Source organism: Acipenser ruthenus, chromosome 8 (genome assembly GCF_902713425.1).
Source record: "Acipenser ruthenus chromosome 8, fAciRut3.2 maternal haplotype, whole genome shotgun sequence".
Classification (NCBI taxonomy): domain Eukaryota; kingdom Metazoa; phylum Chordata; class Actinopteri; order Acipenseriformes; family Acipenseridae; genus Acipenser; species Acipenser ruthenus.
In genome coordinates this window covers 40,986,082-41,008,132 of record NC_081196.1, presented here as the reverse complement: position 1 = coordinate 41,008,132, position 22,051 = coordinate 40,986,082, and the positions used below count along the sequence as shown (strand labels likewise).

At 37.0% G+C, this 22,051-nt stretch overlaps 1 protein-coding gene across 1 annotated transcript; it reads right to left on the bottom strand.

Annotated features, from left to right (window-relative positions):
* Positions 1–4,405: 4,405 nt before the first annotated feature.
* Positions 4,406–21,498, bottom strand: LOC117407498 (ribose-phosphate pyrophosphokinase 2-like). The gene is made up of 7 exons (XM_034012601.3): positions 21,211–21,498; positions 12,683–12,866; positions 10,742–10,840; positions 8,964–9,088; positions 7,034–7,207; positions 6,494–6,653; positions 4,406–5,504 (listed from the first exon to the last, which is right to left on the bottom strand). The coding sequence occupies exons 1-7, from the start codon at positions 21,330–21,332 to the stop codon at positions 5,412–5,414; spliced, it is 957 nt and encodes a 318-aa protein (XP_033868492.1). The 5' UTR covers positions 21,333–21,498; the 3' UTR covers positions 4,406–5,411.
* Positions 21,499–22,051: the final 553 nt, after the last annotated feature.

The following is a 22,051-nucleotide window of genomic DNA, read 5'->3' as shown; positions in this document are numbered from 1 at the left end:
ATGCATTATAATTATTTATTACTTGCAGTAGGTACAATTTTTGCTTAAACATATTATAAGTATTTTGTAGCATGTTTTATTATTAAACATTTAGTGAGTTTGCTAGTTCTCTAAAACATTGTAACCACATAAGCGGGGGGGTTGTGGTGACATCAAGCAGGATGGGTTGGCATTTGAAGAAGGCCTTAAATACCTGTAGTCAAACCATATCAATTTGTACTCAATCTTCAATCTCGACCTGAGCTCTTGAGTTGCCAGACCCAGCCTTTGCAGGTTGAATCCAGAACCGAGACTCTGCCTGAAAAACCCTCACCTACATGACATCACCTACTTGCTCTGAATTAATTACACCTCAAAGAGGGCAAGCAAATATTCATGTATTAAAGAGAACTAGAAGTAGAATATGCATGTGCATGGTGATTTAACTAGATTTGTAAGATGGAATAACACAGCATTGTTCATGAAAGTTTATCTTATAAGAATTGAGTTCTTAAATAGGATTCTCATTTTAAAACATATTCTCAGTAGGAACTACTTTTTTTCCAATTTTTTTTTTTTTTTGCAAAGTAAAAAATAAAATAGGATGACATTCTCAAAAGGTATAAAACTGTTGTAAACTGTAAAATGTTTTTTTAAGAACGAGACGAGTTCTGAATAGAATCGTTGCATGTTGTTCATTAAACACAGCCTCCCTGAAGGAAGCTGTTATCACACTATAAGTGTCGTGTCTGGTTTTTGTTCCTCTCAAAGTTTATTGGGTCAATAAGCTCATTTCACTTGAGTCCAGTGCATGAGTAAAACATCTTTAAACCACCTGGAGTAGTGTTCCTCCTCAGGTTTACCTTTATACAGCTCAAACTTGACAATATCAATATATATATATATTAAGTACTGCAAGCGTAATTATTCTTGAGGTTAGCAAGTGATGCTGCTTGAGTATTTCATATTTACCTTGATTTGGCTATAATAGTAATAGGTGAATGGCTATCTGCGTTGTCTGAAACAAACCTTGAGCATTGTATAAATCCCTGTACACAGTACATAAATACTTACATATATTACTCTGCTTTCAAAATCAGTGTGAGTTACGATTTCCCAGTAACATGAAAGTGAAACCCAAAAGAAACAGAAGTTTCATAAAAACAGAAAAAAGGAGTTTCACAACCACCACACCATTCAGCCATCCGTTAACAGAACAGAGGGTCGTTTTAACTGTAGGGTTAGAATTTCTAATAACTGTAGACAATCCTTTCATTAATATTAGGAAACAAAATGCTGACTATATTCTATAACCCAGAATTGTGCTCTTTCTTTAAAAAATGCAGGCAAGATTTAAAAACTTTAAATTTACTGTTTGTTTGTTTGTTTGAAAGATTAAAACATTTAAATAATTTTACAAAACTAGAACCAAACAAGAAATAAAACTAAACAAGTTATATTTGTTTTCACCACCTGTTTTGAAATTATAAAAGCAGGTTGGTACAATTAATGTTAAGTTATTCATTTCACCACCAAAGCTAACAAAGCATACAGTGTACTGAACATGGTTCTCTGATTAGGCAAAGCATCCCCACATTAGTGAGCATGATGAAGTTTTGTTCCACTCAAGTATAGTTGTTTCATTCAGCCTCCTCTTCACCTGCAAATACTTTGAATTCTTCTGCAGCAATATGATCACATTCACATTTAAATTTACTTCAAAAAGCCTTCTGAGTGCACCACTTTTTACACGTGTGTGTGTTAAAACAATCTTCTTCTTGTGATACATGGGATTGTTGGTGAAATATTACATTCTGTGCCACTTTTCTCTTCTAGGTTAAGTCCCCCAAAGATCCAATCAATGACATCTGGGTCAGTGTATCATGAGCCATAGATATCATAGTCCAAGCTCAGTAATTATTAACAACCATTGAGGTAATATCAATAGCAATAACTCAAAACTGGTGACATTTGGTATATTGTAGTTAAGCTCATTTTCAAGTCAGTGGTGAATGAAGACAGCCGATACAACAGGGAACATTTTTAAGAATATCTTGTACGGGATCTGAAAGAGGGTGCATCAATATAAATATATCATACAATGTGAATACGATTTAAAAAAAAAACAAAAAAAAAAAACAGTAAAACATTAAAATAAGCAGACAAGTCATTGTCATATTTTCCATAAGTAGAAAACACTCATAATGGAGGATGCTTGATTAAACCTTCATTTGTGGACCTTAATATTAAATATTTATACTGTAAATCCGTTTTTTCTACTTTAAAGTGGTATCCACAGCTACATCATTGAGCTTTCAAATCAAGTGACATGATAAAATAAATGAAGGTGCCATTCAATTCAAATAGGATAAATAACTAGATAAAGCAATAACTAGTATATACAGTAGTAATCCCCATCAGGTTCCGCTGCTCTGTTCAGACACAACGACTGTCTTCAGTGCAGTGATGTCATAAGCCGCATTATAATAAAAAAGACTTTCACAAAGTTTCCTTTAAACCCTACAATTAGTTTGGTTTATCTTCACTGGACTCTAAGGTCCCATTTACACTGGGTACAGCTGCCTCTGTAGTAAGTATAGTTCACAGAAGTGTGAAAGAAATATACTCGGTTCAGTGGCAAACATATAGGAACTATCAAGTGTACCAAACAGGGTCAAACTCCCTGAAGCTGTTGCTACATGAGTGGTAAATCCATGAGCGGTAAATATTCCAGGCTTGGCGTTGATGGAACATAAATAAATAATGATTTACTCTGAAACATGAAATGGGTTTGCAGATATTGGCATCATGTGATGTGCATGAATAAAAATGTCACCTTGGTGTAAGTTGACTTTGCCTGTTATGCATTTATTTTGTCCACAACATGTCAAATAACACAGTACTGAAACAAAAAACAGGATATTCCCCGTCATTTGGATTAGACGTAAAACTGAGGTCCTATTCTAAGTGAATCTGCAGCAGCAGTTGTTGATGCATAGTTCACCCCCTAGCCTCCAAGTTCTGCGTCTGCTAAATGACTCTAATAATAATAACAATGGATATTTTAACTTCCCAGCATGCACGACAAGGTGGTCTTCTGTTCAGTACACTTGATGTGTAGTGTGAAAGGGAAATGTTCTTGGTACACTTAAAAACTCAGTACACACCCAGTGTGAAAGAGAAATGAGCAGAGTAGGTTTCCCCTAGAAAGAGCCAAGTCAGTGTACTGTACCCTGTACATTTACAAGCATATCCAGTGGGAAAGGGCACTCTAGGAGTGGAGCTGTCCACCCCTGTTCTAGGAGCACATAGATAAATACAGGACTCTATTCAAGAAGCTTTGGAGACGGGAGTTTAAATAATAACATTTTTCAAAGTCTGCTTTTATGAATAAAACAACATTTAACATTTACGAAACTGATTTCTACTGTTAATGAAACCTACACCAATAGTAAACTGGCAATATATTTCACAAGAAACACCTGGTGCACTTCAGGGTAACAAGCATTATTTGTTGTTTCAGAAGCAGAAAACAGGAACCAAGATAAAATCCAAATTCAGACCTCAGAACAACAAACACCCATTATAGACAAAAGGAGAAGGCTAATGCAATACACGTGTCTTGCCACTATGACTTGTAAAGCACACATCTCATGCTTTACAACCCTCTCATCCACAAAAACCTAATCTGTTTTGTAATACAGTTTCCCTTAATGTGCAGATTGGGAAGTGGAAGAGTAACCAATAAACCAATTCCCTATTTTCACTTCTGCAAAAGTCAATACTGCCAGTCCTGTGACCAAGGTTACTTCATTCACTGGAGCTTTTTTATTTTGTTAACAAATTGTATTAAATGATAGTCACTACCAGTAGTAATAGGCACATTAATACAGTATACTTATATAGGGATTCCAAGTTGGTATATTTTCAAGAACAGGTATATGCTTATATAGGTCAAAAAAGATAAAAATTTAAAATTAAAAAACAACTCCAGCCTCCACTAAAAGGAAACTATTATTAACAACAACAACTGCAGACTACTGTTCAAATTTCAATGGCAGGTATGGCAATGAAATCACTTGACAACTGCGCAGAATTTATGGAGAGTCAATTAACTTGACAGATGCATCTTTCATCAGAAATCTTTCGCAGGCAGAAGTCTGCAAATGCAAGATCTTTTGATCTGACAGATCACACACAAGTGTAAAATGTTGGTTGCCTGTCATGAACCCGTATTCAGTCTGGCACCCTTTTAAGCAACTTAACAAGGGATAAACCACGACTGCGACTGTAACAATACACAATATGTTAGTGACAAGTCGTTGCTAATTAGAATTACAACGAGCTTAAAACGGTGACATGATTTAGCATAACTGAGAAAATAAATTGAAACAAAACAAACAAACAAAAAAGAGAGTCAAAAAAATCAACTTTTTTTTTTTGTTTTATTGAGAATAAAACTGTACTGGTTTTGCATTTCAAAAAATATTAATTATTTCTAGAAGTGAAAACTGTACATGTTTTGTGCAGAAGCTGCCATAACTTAAGCAGACATGACAAGCATTGGAAAGATTAATATTTCTTTAAACTCCTTCCTCGACTAGACATTTTATCAAGTCCAAACTTACTGGCTAATATCCTGAGCATTCAATACAAAAAATTGCTGAAAAAAGTAACATTTTAAACACTGCCAACAAAAGATATTCTTCTGTATCATTTAAAAGTGTTAGACATAAACTTAAGACTTTATATAGCAAGTGAACAGTTTCACCCAAGCCACTGACATAAGGTAGCTAAATTCTTTGTATTATATATAAAAATTGGTTCTGCTATTAATGCACTTTAAAAGAAGACCAACTAAATTTGTCATTCAGATTGAGTTGCAAACAAAATGAGGTACAAGAAGAGCATGAACTTTTCGGGTTTTTTTCCCCCAAATCTTTACCTCCCTTTAAAATGTTAATTAGTCGTTATTAAGCTGTCTCTGCATCCTAATAAAGAGAAAACTACTAATTAGCGACTGGGTTTAAGATTATGTTTCTCTTTGCTACAAATCAAAGAGATTTTAAATGGACTTCCTATCAGTGTACACCCCGTACTGGGTATTTTATGCTGAGAAAAAAATACGTTTAAAAAAGGGACTTATGTGATCAAAAATAAAACCCGAAAACTTCAATCCATAGGTATAAGGTAAGCCAAGCTCCTGCTTTAAGGCAACATTCACTGTTCTGGGGAATGAAGTATGCATGTGGCTGGGTGTGAAGGTGTGGAAAACTCTGAAAAAAGAACCCCTTTAGCTGGAATGGCTACTCAATAATTGTTTAAGTCAATTGTGTGCAGGCCAATTGCTCTGGCTTTGCACTGGTTCAGGTAGGTGCGTCACAACTGGAGTCTTGAAGCAGAAGAAATGCAGGTCTTTGTTTTCTTCTCTATTATAACGGGACATGACTGAACAAGTAAGACACAGATTCTCCATTGTGTGTTCTTCGGATGGCTTCAGCAAGGATCATTGAAATATCAATCACCTAAAAAGAACAAAACAAAACAGATTGTTGTAAACCAGGGATGATGAAGTGAAGACTATCTAATTTATATGTACAGCGCTTGAACCAATGAAAACACAAATGCAGGATGTAGAACACAATTTTGTGTAACCAGGCTGTTGCTCAATGTTAGACAAAGGTCATCCTTGACACGCATTATACACCGTCATAACTTTTCTAACCAATTGGATTGCTCTGTTGCGATAGATTACGACACGATACACTACTATTTCTGATTTAAGTAGTCTAACCTGAAAACAAAACAAACATTCCTTCACTACAGTGACCATGGAGACTACTGCATAAAAAAAAAAAAGTATGCAAGGGGAATTGCTTAGCTAACGCAATGGTTTGTAAAACAGATTTGTATCATTGATATTACGATAGGTTAAAACAATGTGTCAGTAAAGCAGTTAATTTTACTGGACAACACCAGTAACGAAACTTAAAATGAGAAAAACAGAGTACAGCATTTTACCAAATATTGCAAAAACACAAAAGCCAAGCTCTTTATTTTTGTATACAAGCGTGTCTACAGCATGATTGTGCCATGAATTAGCCTGTTACCATTTTAATAATAATAATAACAATAATAATAATAACAATAACAATAACAATAATAATAATAATAATAATAATAATAATAATCTTTATTTTTATATAGTGCCTTTCACAGTGGACCACCATCACAAAGCAGTTTACAAGATATGAGACTAGGGTGTGTGAACTATGCATCAGTTGCCGAGTCACTTACAACTACGTCTCACCCAAAAGACGGAGCACAAGGAGGTTAAGTGACTTGCTCAGGGTCACACAATGGCTCAGTGGCTGAGCTGGGATTTGAACCAGGGACCTCCTGGTTACAAGCCCGTTTCTTTAACCACTGGACCACACAGCCTCCTATAAGGTGGAAGATGGAAATGCATCACTGGAGATATTCAATATAGGCAAAGCCTGTTGAGAATTGTTACCTGAATCTTTGGGCAGTGTTTCATTTTTTCTTCCTGTGGAATGGTGTTGGTAACTACAACAGCCTCAAATGCAGCATTGTTTATCCGGGAAATGGCAGGGCCAGAGAAGATCCCATGGGTCAGTATAGCATACACCTTGGTAGCACCAGCAGATAACAATCTGCAATGTACAAAACATTCAAAATGGGCATCATCATTTGGTAATAGTTCATATGTAATAACTTGTTTATCACAAACCCAGTTAAATAAAGTAAGGGCCAGATTAATTTAATTTCTAATAAAAATAAATATGAAACAAGAAATCATTTATTTATATTCATAAAAAAGGTCCTTGCTATTTCCGCTGGTTTAAATATGCATACGACATGAAAACGACACAACTGACACTTGTCTTCGTATCTGCACTTGCCAATTTCCGTCTCGTCTTCCTCCATTTGTCGTCATGTGTTTCAGTTTTTGTTCGGTCATTACAGTGCAAGCTGTTCCAAAGAACCCTGTTCTGTCTCACTTCCTTGTTGCTCTGCTCTCTGGAGTACTCACTTCTCAGCAGCATGGCAGACTGTGCCACATGTGTCCGCCATGTCATCTACGAGAATAGCCACCCGGTCTTTCACATCACCCACTAAGACCATTCTATCCACTTCGTTGGCTTTCTTTCTTTCTTTGTGAATGAGGGCAAACTCCACGTTCAGTCTGTCAGCAATTGAGGTGACTCTACAATAAAACAAATGGTTGCACAACTTTGAAACATTTGCTTCACTTGCTTTAGGAATGTGTTGTGTTATTTCAAATCAGGCTGTCCTGTGATATAAACTGTGGCCCAAGCCAGATTCTAACCTGGGCCTCTAGAAATGAAAGGCAAAGCAAGCAGCTGCATTATCACTTTTCCAAATTCTTCACTGAAGTAGGGTATTACTACTAGATACAACGGAGTCTCTGTAGCATTGCTTCCGTCTGTTGCAAGAGTGAAAAGGGCATTTTTCAAATCTGTGGCCAGTTCGGTACTTGTCACAGATGCTAAAGTTGTAATAAATCGCTGTAGTTTTGGCCATACCTGGAGGCAATTTCACGGTCAGGAAAAGCCGTTTTCACAAGTGGGCCTACGTGATCTGCAGTCGCAATCTGCAGTTTGTGTTCTATTAGAAAGTTCGTAAAGTGTCTCAGCTTTAATTAAATCACCTTTTTGTTATAAAAAAAAATTAATAATCCAAGGGCCTACTCTGTTTAGCTGTTCATGCATTCCTTTCATGTTTAATGGTTTTTATATGGTCATGAATGTCATTTATTCTGCCGTGGCTCATGCTAAAACCACATCTGCAGTATTCACAATAGGCGTGGTTTTCCAAAATCTTACTTAGTTTAATAAATGTATACCTCTTTGTATATTCTTTGCACTTCTGGAGTTGTATCTTTTTTACTTGTTTTGCTGCCACTTCCATTCATAGTTTTATTGAAACTATAAGTTAGCACCTGCCTTTAAGCAACCCCACTGCTTCTGATTTCAAAGCAAGCTCTGTCACTCAAGAGAAGCACCCAATTATATGCTTTTCAGATGAGTACACCCCCTAAATACCATGGGAAGTGCAAGTTCCTCTCAAAGAGCGCCGCACATACAGCAACTTAATACAACTGCATACGAAGACACTTAACTGTTGTTTTAAGGGCTTTGCCTGTAGCACCGTAGCAACTACGGTTTTCATGCAGTCGCTACGGCCAAAACCTAGCAGTTGGCATCTCTGCAGACCGCATTCCAAATATTATTATCCAGTCACCAAGACAAATGACTGATTAGAAGCAGCGCATAACTTTATTGAAATCTAGAAGTATAACAAAGGAAATACCAAAACACTGGTAAGAGAACAGGTAAACGAGTGTGTATTTTGTGCACTTTGGAGTCTCTCACTAGTCCTTGATTACACCTCAGATTTCATCTCTTATTTCCTCGGAAGGCAAAGCTCACTTCATTCTGTTAAGCTTGGTCTAAAATGGCCATCAAACTTTGAATAGAGAATTTTACTGCTACAGTGTATGACATCACATAAAACAAGTCTGCATGATTCATTTTCATCTTGGTTGGAATGTTCTAAAATCTCTTCTGGTGTATGTAAACAAAGCAAAAAAAAAAAAAAAAAAAGAGTCAATTAAACACACCCAAAATCATTAAAAAGCAACTTAAACACACATTTAATGAATTGAATATTTAAAATGCTCAGTTATACCTCAAAATGTGTAATGTGTAAAAAAATTACACTGGAGTAAAAAGATTTGAGACAAGGCCCCACAAAAGTTATGTTACTAGGAAACAAAAGCAAAATATACAATTTAGACTACAGCTACCTCTGGTGGTTAAATAGTATTATTGTTGCAAAGTTTTAAACAAATTTTTTTTTTCAGGCATCAAGTAGTTTTGATGTTGTTTGTTCTAGAAACAAAGCTGTACCTTTTAGAATCCCAAAATAAACAACAATACCTTTTTGCTCCCCCGGCATCAGGAGACACAATGATACCGTTTTTCCATTCTGGGATATTTTCTTTAATCCACTGAATAACAGCAGGCTCTGCATACAGATTGTCCACAGCAATGTCAAAGAAACCCTTAAACAAAGACACAGCCTTAAGAATTAGCTTCTACTGTAGGTCTGACTACGTAACTATAACAGTTCATATCACATTTAACTAGTAACACATCATATTATCCACTAAACCTATATAAGTTGTGTGAGTTGTGTGCAACTATTCAGCAACACCACAAAGCAGAAAGACCTCAGTGACTTTACAGGTGGCATGATATTGTGTGGACCCAGGCTATCGGTTCATCCTTCAACACAGTGGCTATATTTATTTATTTATCTATTGCATTTATATAGCGCTTTGTATACAAAAGTAGCGCTAAAGCACTGTACAGTACATAGCAGAAAAAAAGAACACACCACAATACATTTGTATAGCATGTCACACAAACAACTGCCACAATCAGACCATTTAAATAACAGTATACACAATACAAAAGCAGCAATTTTAAAGTTGCATTAAAACCCACTAAGATAAGAAAGCCATTTTATAAAAGTGCATTTTTAGTCTTTACTTGAAAACTGTAATGGCCCCAGCTTCTCTGACAAACGAAGGCAGAGCATTCCATAATCGAGCTCTACAAGAAAAAGCCCTACATCCCGTCTTGCTTTTGTTGACCCTAGGAATAACCAGCAGCCCTGCATCCTGTGATCTCAGAGTGCAGTTTGGAAGATACGGGGTCAGTAACTCCTGCAAATAACTAGGTGCTAATCCATGCAGGGCCTTGTAAGTTAACAGCAAAGTCTTAAAATCAATTCTATGCTGCAAAGGTAGCCAAAACAATATGCAATATGTTCACTTTTCCTAGTTTTAGTCAGAATTAGTCATGTCAAATCAAGATGATGTCAATGAAGTTTCCTGGGTGTTCCTGGAATGGCATCGTTTGCAGAAAACGACCATTGGAAAGCACAACTCCAGCAAGACAGGGAGAGAGATGAGGGGGTGTTTCAGACAGCGGTGAAGAGGAACTCCTGAATGATTGATTAGATTCTGGCCTAGACGCATTATTAATTCCCCTTTTATATCACACCATTAATTATGAGTGTTTTGTGTAATGTATTTTGCAGTCTACAAAGCTCCATAAAAAATACACATGGTTTACTGTCAGTTGTTTATGGAGTCAGAATACATTTGAAAAGGGGTTTTGTAGGAGAAAATAATGTTGAAACAGTGAAATGAAAAATGAAATATTTCTACCCGTGTATTATTTATAGCAGTAAATTAAAAAAAAAAAAAAAAAAAAAAAGGATGATCTGTAACTTCAACACATCACCCAAACCCATTAGCTGAAGGAGCCCAGCATTTACTGTGAACTTTGACCTAAAAGCTGAGTAATACAAATTGGATGTCACCGAGATAACATGCTTAGAAACTTGCAACATCTCAAACAAAGCTTTACAAAATGGTGATAAGTATTTTTTTTTTGTTTGTTTGTTTGTTAAATCATATTTCTGGAAACCCTTGCTGGGCTTTGACATTTACAATTTAACATGTGACTATCATTTTAAACCTATGGGTTTTCTTTTATTTCATAAAATAATTGTTCATTTTCTACTCCTCCTTCTCCTTCTCTTTCTCCTTCCCCCCACACCCCCACCAAATCTAATGCTTGCAACTGATTTTCTGAAGATGGCATTTTGGACTATACATTGTTTGAACCCCTACTTTGAAACTCACCTGAATCTGTGATGCATGCAGGTCCATGGTAATGATGTGATCTGCTCCTGCAACTGACAGCATGTTGGCTACAAGCTTTGCAGAGATGGGAGCACGACCCTGAAAAAAAAAAAAAAAAGAGATATATATATATATATATTATTTGCAATCTATATAACGTGAAATGCAAGCCTGAACATTTAGGGTAAATTTATTTCATGTGTATAAAAAGGTAGTGTATACCTTATGGTGCAAGTCAGACTCTGGTAAATCTTAGGTTTTTACTGGTAAATGTCCATTTCGACATTTACTGAAAGCTTATTGGTAAAGGCACTTGCACTATTCTATTTCGGACATTTACCACTTTACTTGGTAAATGTCGACATTCACCATTAAATCTTACTTACCGTAACATATACACAAAAAAAGGAAACCAGATGAACACATTAAGAAACCAATGGATTGCATTCACAGTCCATCTGGTTGTTTTTTTGACATAAAAATCTGCTGTGGTGAAGATGCATGTCACTTTGGTAAAATGCAAAACATTCTACAAGTTCTTTCACATCATTTGTTGGAACACTTTCATGGTTACAAAGTTCCAGGCACCATGAAACTAATTATATCAAATGAAGGTCACTGGGCAGAAGAAAGTAACCCTATCCAACCTTAGCTGGAATGAATGCATTCAAACAGCATAGCATGGAGAATTTGCAAAAGAAAAAAATACAGATTACCAGGTTTTTTTTTCCACTTCCAGAATATTGTGAATGATCATCAACAGCCATGTAGGATTAATCACATTTGAATAGCTGGTTCAACTATATGTTGCATTTAAATGTAAACCTACTCTGAGATATATACAAACACAGAGAAAACTGATGTTTTTATTTTTTTTTATTTGATGAGGTCTGCTTGCCACAACGGTCTGTCATATTGCCTGATCTAGTATGGTCTCAAATTCTAGAGAGGTTAGGCTTGGTCAGGCCTACATTCAAGGAAACTCAAGTACTGCAGCACGCGTTGTGAAGAGTTGAGAAATTAGGGGGCAGTGTGCTGTTAGCAGTCATGTACTATGGAAAGGATATCAAAACAAGCTCCTGTCAAACAATCCTGGTAATTTCCCCATGGCACTGGAACCCATTTTTACTTCTACCACTTCTCTCTCATTTTTGGTATTGTTAATATTCTGGATGAGTGGGTCATCTCAAACTGCTTCTGCATGAATTAAGCAAAATGAAAAACAGCAATGCGATTGTCACCTACAGGCTTTATTTTCTGGCTCAGAAATTAAAGTGATGATGACCAACATTACAACACTGAACTGATTTGTGGCAATTAATATTTTACCCCTGTCTGGTCAAACAGAATATACTGTAGGCACCAGCCAAGCTGTAATACAATAACAATTATATCTTAAATAACAAATAAATAAATAAATAAATAAATAAATAAATAAATAAATAAATAAAGAAAGCACTAGTGTCTGTAACTGCATCATATCTTTAGATAACTACTAAAAGTATTACAGTTTTTTTTTCATTTCTAGAAGGGTAATTCTATGTATGGTCCTAATGTGCTTGGATTTGATGTTTGCAGCAACACAAAACCAAGATGCATCACATCCCTGTAATTCATTATTATTGTAAATAAATGTTTTAGAGGACACACCCATGTCTACCAAATAAGATATACAAGTTACAGCAAGTACACATGGCGATCGGTGGAACAAAGTGCTAAGCATACTTCACTGTTTTTTTGGGAGCAATACAAAGCATCATTGGGGGCATGATGATATCTAATTTAATTGTTTGACTTCAAATTAAAAGTATCTTTTTAGCTATGAAGCTATTTCTTACTCTAAGCGAGACACCCCACAGAATTGAAACCATCTAGAAAGTTTGGGACTATATTTGAAATGGTTGTACTAGGTCTTGTATTGCTGCAACTTTAATTGCTTACCTTATCCTTCTTGTCTTGTCTGGCATAAGGGAAGCATGGAATAACTGCAGTCACCCGGTAAGATGACGCAATCTTACAGGCATTGATCATGATCAACAGCTCCATCAAGTTGTCGTTGATTTCCCCACATCCACTCTGCACAATGTAGACATCCTCTCCCCGAACACTTTCTCCAATCTCGACACTGGAACAAAACACGTTAGACAACAACCGTCAATACTCTGCAGCATTATGTGATTGTAACAAAATAAGGACATCAACCTTTACTATTTTGCACTTCCATAATTACCTACAGATGCCTCAAACGGGCAGTTTCAAAAGAAACAAATCAACTGTTTTCACCTTGTTATTTTGCCAGTCACATAGATTTCTATAAGAAAAGGCAGCACTTTACTGTAGTAAAAAAAACTTGCACCTTGTTAATGGGTTATTATCCCTGTACTGTACCTTGGCTATTTAATCCCTGTACACAGTATCAGGGATATTTACAGTCTGAAAAAACAGCACTGACTGCAACAGCAAGCAAGCATGGCTGGAAAAAGAAAAGCAATAAGCAACAGCACATAAATTCAGTGTAAATAAATTGTCTCCATTAGATGCTGTGCGCTTGCTAAAGCATGCTTGGAACTCTGTCAGTCAGCAAACAATGCAATGTTGCTTCAAAAAGCTGGGGACAATGTGGGAATGGACCAGATTATGGACTGGGGAAGGGGGTTGGAGTACTCTGTAAATAATGTGTGTTTGTAAACTGTTATTCTTGTTCAGATCCGTTAGCATTCTCTGTGCGTTTTGGTGCTTGTGTGACTAGAGCTGAAAGACGTCACTGAGGTGGGTGGGAGCAGGTCTGACACGAGCAGTCAGAGAGGGGAGTGTTGGATCAATGAGTGAGGAAGGGGAAGGGACTTGGGTGTGTGTGAGGAGATGTGTTTGAAAGAGAGAAGCAGGATCTGGCGGCGGGAGAATTGAGAGAGAGAGTTGAGCGGTTGAGGTTGTGAGTGAGAGGAGAGGAATGAGAGCCATTGTTCACTAAAAGCTAAAAAAATTATAATAAATACAGCGGTTTCCTACTGCTTTGAACCGCAACTGTTGTCTGTCTCATTACATCCTGGAAACCCCACAGCTCAGAGCTACAATGTGTAAATAAATCCTGTTTGCTGTCGGGGCACATCAACTTCAGCCTCCGTCTCAATCTCTTGCCTGTCACTCAGCAGCGAATGCATGCATCCACATGGAAGATGGCTACTCTGTCACAAGCATTAATACCCTGTGTCTTTCTGAACAAGGGATTTAGGGGAGCTCCCTAATAAAAGCTGAATCTCAAAACGATAATAATATAGTACAGTAATTGTTATAGCTGTATAATGGGATTTAAAAAACAGGATTCATTTATCTGCCTTTGTACATATCCGCCTTTACTCTGGTCCCATCACAGTCGGATATGCGACGGATTACTGTCTTTTTACATTCGCAGGTTTTAATACATCTTTTTTTATTCGTGTAATGAGTGTCTTAAATATTTTTAACTACAAACACACTGTTTTGATTACTGTACTGGCGATTGGGGACATTTTGAATGTCAGGTTATTGTGTGGGAGTTTATACCATCCATCGCTTACTGCGGGTGAATCACGTTAACACAAACGCGCCCGTTCTAAGCGTTAGCGACTGTACTACATTAGGTTAATGAAAGTCCTCAGCAGCATTCCCCAAGGCTAAATGCGTGGATTTTTCGCAATAACTGGCAACAACCTTCACACTTAATTTAACTTTTGCAAGTTATTATCATAAATATCAACCTTAAAATCGAGACTCCAACACCTCGAGGTAAACCTGTCATTTTGAGAGCATTCGTGTAAAGCATTAAATAAGCATATTTGCGTCTGTCTTGCAGCGGATTTTCCGATTCCCCTCTGTAAAAATGCACGTCTGTGGCGGAGTGTCCCGCCCCTATATATTTATTTATTATTATTTATATTATTGTTTGCGGCGCGAATAACAGCGCCGCGTATTTCTTATTGTTTTTATATTTAAAACCTCGTGAGGATGCATGGCTGATCAGCTACTGATTATTTAACTAGCTGACAGTCACGTATCCTTACTAAATTCGTGCAGACTGTGGCCGAGGGGTTAACTAGCTGTTAATTATCTTATTACCCCTCTGCCACAGTCACAGAATGTCCGGAGACACACCTCTTGTTAAATTTAGCAAATAAGGCAGAATTAGCAAAGAAACAATTGGGAAGATTAGCAAGTACATTAAAAGGGGCACTATTTAAATTACAAACCGGGCGATACATAGCACTGAACCTGTGTAGAGCAGTCAGTCAGCAGTACGCGAAACTTAATTTGGAGTACTGTACATAGGATTACTCTCACATGACATTGGTCGGCTGTTAATAAACTGTTTTATATTTGCAATTATTATTGTAATGCTAGCAATAAGATAAACAGGTCTTTTCAAAACACCTTCATTTGTAGACTGAACTACATGGTTAGTAGAAGACTGCAAATATTATTCTCACAACTGTGCTGGACGTTTGTTTTCTGAACTGTTTGGTATATAATTCTTAGGTTTTCCTGCTTATTCTAATGCCAGCAATGAAACAAGTGATGTCTATAAACATTAGGACAGGTTTGAAGTGTCTCAGGTGCTTTGCTTACAAGAATTGTATTAAAAAACTCTTGGCTTTAATCAAAATAAAGAATTGTGGTAACATGTATTAATTTATTTATTTTAACTATCAACATTATATTTATGTTCAAATGTTATGCTTAATACATTGATAAAAAAAAAAAGATGGGGAAAAAAAACGGAATTGGTCATTTTTGAAAAAACGAATTTTCTATTCCCGAAAACGGAAAATCACTAGCCCTAAAGATGGCTACAAGAAGGCAATGCAGGCTCCAGTGTTTTATAGTATAAAGCAATTATATGCAGGCTACCAGTTAAGCATGCAGTCTATCTCTATGATAACAACTGATAGGGCTGCATTTGTGATAAGATCTCAGACAGGCTTCATAAAAGGTAAATATGTGCTTCATAAAAATGATATACTGTGTGTATATATATCTATCTATATATATATATATATATATATATATTATACACACACCTCCAAAATTATTGGCACCCTTGATAAAGATGAGCAAAAAAGACTGTATAAAATAAAAAATACCAGTACTGAGCTATATTGTAATTTTCCAACATGTGGAATATATTTGGCTTTACTAATGATTCAATGGAATCAATCAAAATTACACATTTCTCAAATTATAAATTTATTTCCAAAAAAAATGAAGTGTCACAATTATTGGAACCCTTGTTTTCAGTACTTTGTGCACCCTCCCCTTGCAAGGATAATCAAGTCTTTTTCTATAATGTTTAATGAGATTGGAGAACACATCGGGAAGGATCTTAGACCATTCCTCCATACAGAGTCTTTCCAGATCCTTGATATCCATCGGTCTGCGCTTATGGACTGCCCTCTTCAATTGAAACCACAGGTTTTCAATGAGGTTCAAATCCGGAGACTGAGATGGCCATTGCAAAATGTTGATTTTGTGGTCAATTAACCATTTCTTTGTGGATTTTGATGTGTGCCTGGGGTCATTGTCTTCCTGGAAGATCCACTTGCGGCCAAGTTTCAGCCTCCTGGCAGAGGCAATCAGGTTTTTGGCTAAAATGTCCTGGTACTGGGTAGAGTTCATGCTGCCGTTGACCTTAGCAAGGGCCCCAGGACCAGTGGAAGCAAAACAGCCCCTTAACATCAAAGATCTACCACCATATTTTACAGTAGGTATGAGGTTCTTTTCTGCACACGCATCCTTCTTTCGACGCCAAACCCACCGCTGGCGTGTGTGGCCAAAGAGCTCTATTTTCGTCTCATCTGACCATAGCACCCGGTTCCAATCGAAGTGCCAATGCCGTTTAGCAAACTCCAGGCGATTACGTTTGTTGGTTGCTCTCAATAAAGGCTTTTTTCTGGCAACCCTTCCAAATAGCCTATTGGCATGGAGGTGGCGTCTAATTGTAGATTTGGAGACTTGGTGACCCCAAGATGCAGCCAAGTTCTGTAATTCTCCAACTGTGGCCCTTGGATTTCCCTTTGCCTCCCGAACCATCTGCCTCACTGTGCGTGGGGGCAAGATACACTTGTGTCCTCTACCAGGCAAGTTTACCACTGTTCAAGTGGTTTTGAACTTCTTAATTATTGCCCTAATAGTGGTAAGTGGTATATTTAGTTTTTTTGCTATTGTTTTGTATCCATTGCCTGATTTATGAAGGTCAACAACCATTTGTCTTTTCATTTCTGAGTTCTTTGCCTTTCCCCATGGTGGTGGATGACAAATGGATTTCATATGCGTGTTACCTCATTTTTATACCCCAGTGAAACAGGAAGCCATGGAAGGCCACAATACAGTTCCTTAAGACTGAGATGAACTTGAAGTAGAATGTTAATGCACATTTAATTTTGTTTGATTTTATTTATAAGAATCTTTAGGGGTGCCAATAATTCTGACACCTATCCTTTTGAGAAAGTTTTTTATTAACAAGTAATAAAAAAAACTCTGAGCAATTGTTTTAGAATAAAAGAATATGGTTTTCCCATGTATTTGAGCATAAAATATAGCTCATTACCTGTGTTTATTTTATACAGCCTTTTTTGCTCATCTTTATGAGGGGTGCCCATAATTTTGGAGGTGACTGTAGGCTATATATCAAAAAAAAAAAAATCAGGAGGATTCAGAATCAAAAGGCAGAGCCACAATAAATGTCTTGTTTAAATTTACAGTAAATTGTAAAATTGTTGCGATACTTGTGTTGGAATATTTTCAAAATTGTATAATGCAACAAAAATAATATATTAAAAGGGTTACTGCGTGGTCGATGGTTTCTCACTGATAATTTACCATTTGCAAGGAAAGAAGGGATGGGGATAATGTTATCCTCCAGGTGAAAGACCTCTCCTGCCTACTAACCCACATTAGAAACCTGTATTAGGTTAGAGCAGTCAACAACTGTATAAAAGGTGGTCTAAATTCCACCTTCAGTGTTTATTCATAGCAAACATTATTTCATAATCTATTCCCACATACACTGTAAATAAAAAACATTGAGACAAATGGTTACTCAAGCCCTTTTTTGTGGAATGTCTTTGAAACAAGAGGTCTGTCATTGGCACATGTAGAAAAATGAAATCAAAGGTTATCAAAACAGGCATTTTTGCAAGCTTCAGACATTTCCTCATTAGTATTTATTTATTTGTTAGCAGACGCCCTCATCCAGGGCGACTTACAATTGTTACAAGATATCACATTATTTTTATTTTATTTTATTTATTTTTTTTACACATTATTTTTACATACAATTACCCATTTATACAGTTGGGTTTTTACTGGAGCAATCTAGGTAAAGTACCTTGCTCAAGGGTACAGCAGCAGTGTCCCCACCGGGGATTGATCCCACGACCCTCCGGTCAAGAGTCCAGAGCCCTAACCACTACTCCACACTGCTGCCCGGCATGTACGGTATGTTATGCCTCCTTTCACATACACAAGTGGGGGGGTAAACCTGTATCAGCATGGCCCATTATGCATGACCAATTTAAACCTTTTACCTGTGTCTAAACTTATCAATAGTGGTGCTTTACCATACAATCCAAGATGTGAAGTAACTATTTTGCAAAAGGCCTAGCACCAATTGCACGCAGCCAACAAGTTAATAAACTAAGTAATTCAAACACATCGTCGCAGATTAAACCTCTAATTTACTTAATCACTTCCAGACTGCTTTCACTTTCCCTGAAAGCCCATTCAAATGACAGTTTAACAGAACTGTTCCATATCTGCACTGTTCCTAATCACGGGACTACCCCCACCAATAATAATGTAAACGGATGCCACCAATATGAGGAATGCATGCAGACTTAAGCCTTCCACCCAGGCAGAACATTTCTCAACACCAAAATATTCTGGTTTATTAAAGCAGCAGCGTCCTGTGCACTTTTAAACTTTTCAATTTCAACTTACATTTAATGTTCGGTTTTCCTCAGTCTACATAAATATGCAAAAAAGACTCAGAGCTTTATTAATGTGAGATTTGCTCAAAATGACCAAGCTTTAAAAATCAGGCCATTTATCCAAAAACAAATCTTATCACCAGACCATTTTGATAATAGTTAATAGTTAATAATAGTTTTAGCTGTAGGGATACAGGATTCTTCTACGAGTGCTACTGCACTTCAAACTGTAGCAGCTCCAAGACACCAAACATAGTATAAACTAACTCTGAAGGCAGCAGACTAATAGATACTATTGCTCTTACCAATACCATATTTACTGTAACTTGAGTATTTAGTGTATCCCTACAAACACTTCCTAAACATAGCACTACAAACACACACCACCCCACTACTGTAGATACAAAACAAGGCTTTAATACATGGTTTATAGTGGGTATTTCAAGTCAAGCACCTAATTTAAAAACAAAACAAATGTTAGCAGTTCATTTATGGTCAACTGCTTTGACCCATGCTTAGTATAACTGAATGTCAAAAGAAGGACTAAGTAATCAGGGTAGCTGTATGGTTGATGCAATGATACCACTGGTATGTTTCCATGAAACCTTGGAACTGTACCCTGGAGCTTTATTTGAGTCTCTCTTCACAGAGATAAAAATGTAGTTTGTCAGTCAACATGGGCCTGGTAATGTATTTAACACACACTCATTACTACACTTGTCTTAACACCATTATTGAAGAAAGAACAGGCACAGCCTGTAGGCACCAGCAGGCAGTCTTTGAATCTTCAAAATGGACACCAAAATATTTTTAGCTAACAGTCCCAATGAGAAGGACCATCACACTTATGTTAATAATTCAAAATGAACACACTTATTTGTCTTCTGTATTGTCAAAATGTTGTGAATGTTACTGATCCTCTAAAACAAGAATACAATGTATTTATTCTTTTTTTACATTAACTCATACATAAGGGTCACACATTCACTGTAGCCCAACAGACAGGTTATAATGGACAGTAGATGTCCGACTGCTAAAAGAATACACTTCAGCAGCACCCACGTGTTAATATCAACATTGGGAATAGCAAGCAACATCAAAATGCTACGGCATGACCCTTTCTAGTGTTACCCAAAACAGACCCACACAGTGTCAGCCCTGAAGACCAGAGCAGAAACCTCATGACCCGTCAGTCATTACAACAGAACTAATCAATACACTGCGAAGAGCGTATTGCAACATGCAGTACCAAGGTGCGTTATCATGGGGGGATCACTTGTGTACTCTGTTGAACCAACAATTACATCAGTAACCTATCTATAAACTGTGTTTAAGACTTGCACTAACTGCATGTTTAAAACTTTATCACAGGGGGGTAAAATGCCCCACCCCCAACACCACCGTTAATATGATAACTTAAAATTGCTCAGTATCCCTAGTTTAAAAAAAAAAGCCACCTCCACTATTTTTTTTTTTCTTTTACGTTGTTACTTAATATTAATTTACAGATAATAAAATATCTGTAGGCTTGTTCTGCAAAACGAGGGAGGGATACTTTTTGGAGTTTTTGCTGTTCTACGTGGCAATGCTACAAATACATATTTTGTCATTAGGTGCAGCGTCATTCTTAAACAGAAAGTGTTATGTAATCCACATGGAAAACATGTTGAATCAGCTTATCACCATCGTCTTATCTGCGTGTTACAGTACTCAACTAGTAAAGCGCAAACGTTGAGACAGTCCACAGTATGTAAACCAAGCACAGAATCAAGCAGTCTACATCTCGATGGCAAAGGTTTACAGTGTGATCTACTGTAGCGCAGGACTCGTTTACATGGCTTGGGTTTCACCAGGAAACTATCACTCAGTGGGTTACATACACAAAGCATTTGCGTGCCAGCAAATGCACTTCAACGTATTTACTGGAAAACTGGTGTTTTATGACTACAGCTCTGTTTCTTCTACTCCTCAACCTGGCATAACTTGCTTCAGTTCTATCCAGTGCCTCTAAGGCCCCCTCCCCCACTCAACTGTGGATGGAAAACACGTGATTAAAAAAAAAACTGACAAAAGAAGCAAAATTGTGGAATTGAAATCCTCCCTTATGAAAAAAGTAACAAACAGATGGTGCAGTCGCCTGTTTAACTTTAACCGAATGACGTGTTGCCGATTACCATTGCAACCAACTTGCAAACGAAACAATTTGAGGGTCATAAACGCGGGTCATAAAAATGGACACTAAAAAAAAAATAAAAAATAATAATAATTCTTGGACGTTATGCAAAAGACACAGCGCCGACGCAAACTAACCAAACTAGGTCTGCATGATGTATGCATTGTGCAAAAAATAACAATTTACAGGCAATTAAATTCAGGCTATATCAGACCGTGTTGACGGGACTTGTCATTGTGAGACACAACCGAGACCTAATCGAATTTCCGTTCACCGCCACCTTCTGAATAATTGTTTTATAATTGTTACCTGTACCAAACAATAATAACGCTTACCATGTTTCTTGGTTGCTGAATTTCTTTGTGACCACTTTTCCTAGTTCCAGTCCGAGCCTGTCTGCCACTTTTTGTGACAAATCGTGGTGCGAACTGCCACTGAAAATTACTATATTTGGCATGGCGAAAGGCTTATGTACAGCGCGGGAAGGGAAGAATGAACAATTGCAGTATTTGCAAAGTCTTAAGGCTATTATTTTCCCGCGGTGGTATTTACTGCTGTCTCCTCTTCCTTGTTTTTCAGAAAGAACTGGTTAAGAAGCAGATTTGGCGAAAGGATATGATGCACTGAGCCCTACCCACTCTCCTCCCCTTCACCTTCTGCTCGGTGTGTTTACATTTAAAGGTACAAGCATATATATAAAAGTCCTTCTATATCTATGGGTACATTACTCTCGAACGTAGACGTAGCGTAATTAAAAGATGTAATTCGGCGCTTTCAGTAGACGCTACATTATTATTCGAAGTGCGTGTGTGTGTGTTACACCCGAGGACCGGGCTCTTAACCATTGTACAACAAGTAGATGTTTGATTTAATAGTTAACAGTTTGTTCAGTTATTTTTGTGAACTGATGTTCTCATGATTGGATCTTGCCAGCCCATGCAGGACTGATGCGTTTTGATTTACATCTTCATTACAATGGTCTTTGTAAAGCGAACACTATACTACATTCTATTGATAGGAAATACATACTAAATTAGATATACATGTTTTTCACCTTCTAAAGAAAATAAATAAATAAATAAAAACTGTGTTTAAACCATGGTGTGCTGCTGTCAGAATTTATTGGTAAGGTACTGCCCGTTATTGCTACCTTTGTTTTCGTTTGCTGGAATACAG

What these genes read in the sequence shown, in the direction of transcription:
- LOC117407498 (XM_034012601.3), bottom strand. Translation starts at nt 21,332, where the DNA reads ATGCCAAATATAGTAATTTTCAGTGGCAGTTCGCACCACGATTTGTCA. An exon ending in TTCAGCAACCAAGAAACATG is followed by an intron (nt 12,867 to 21,210) that starts GTAAGCGTTATT and finishes GTTTTGTTCCAG; the next exon opens with TGTCGAGATTGGAGAAAGTG. An exon ending in AACACTGCCCAAAGATTCAG is followed by an intron (nt 5,505 to 6,493) that starts GTAACAATTCTC and finishes TGTTCTTTTTAG; the next exon opens with GTGATTGATATTTCAATGAT.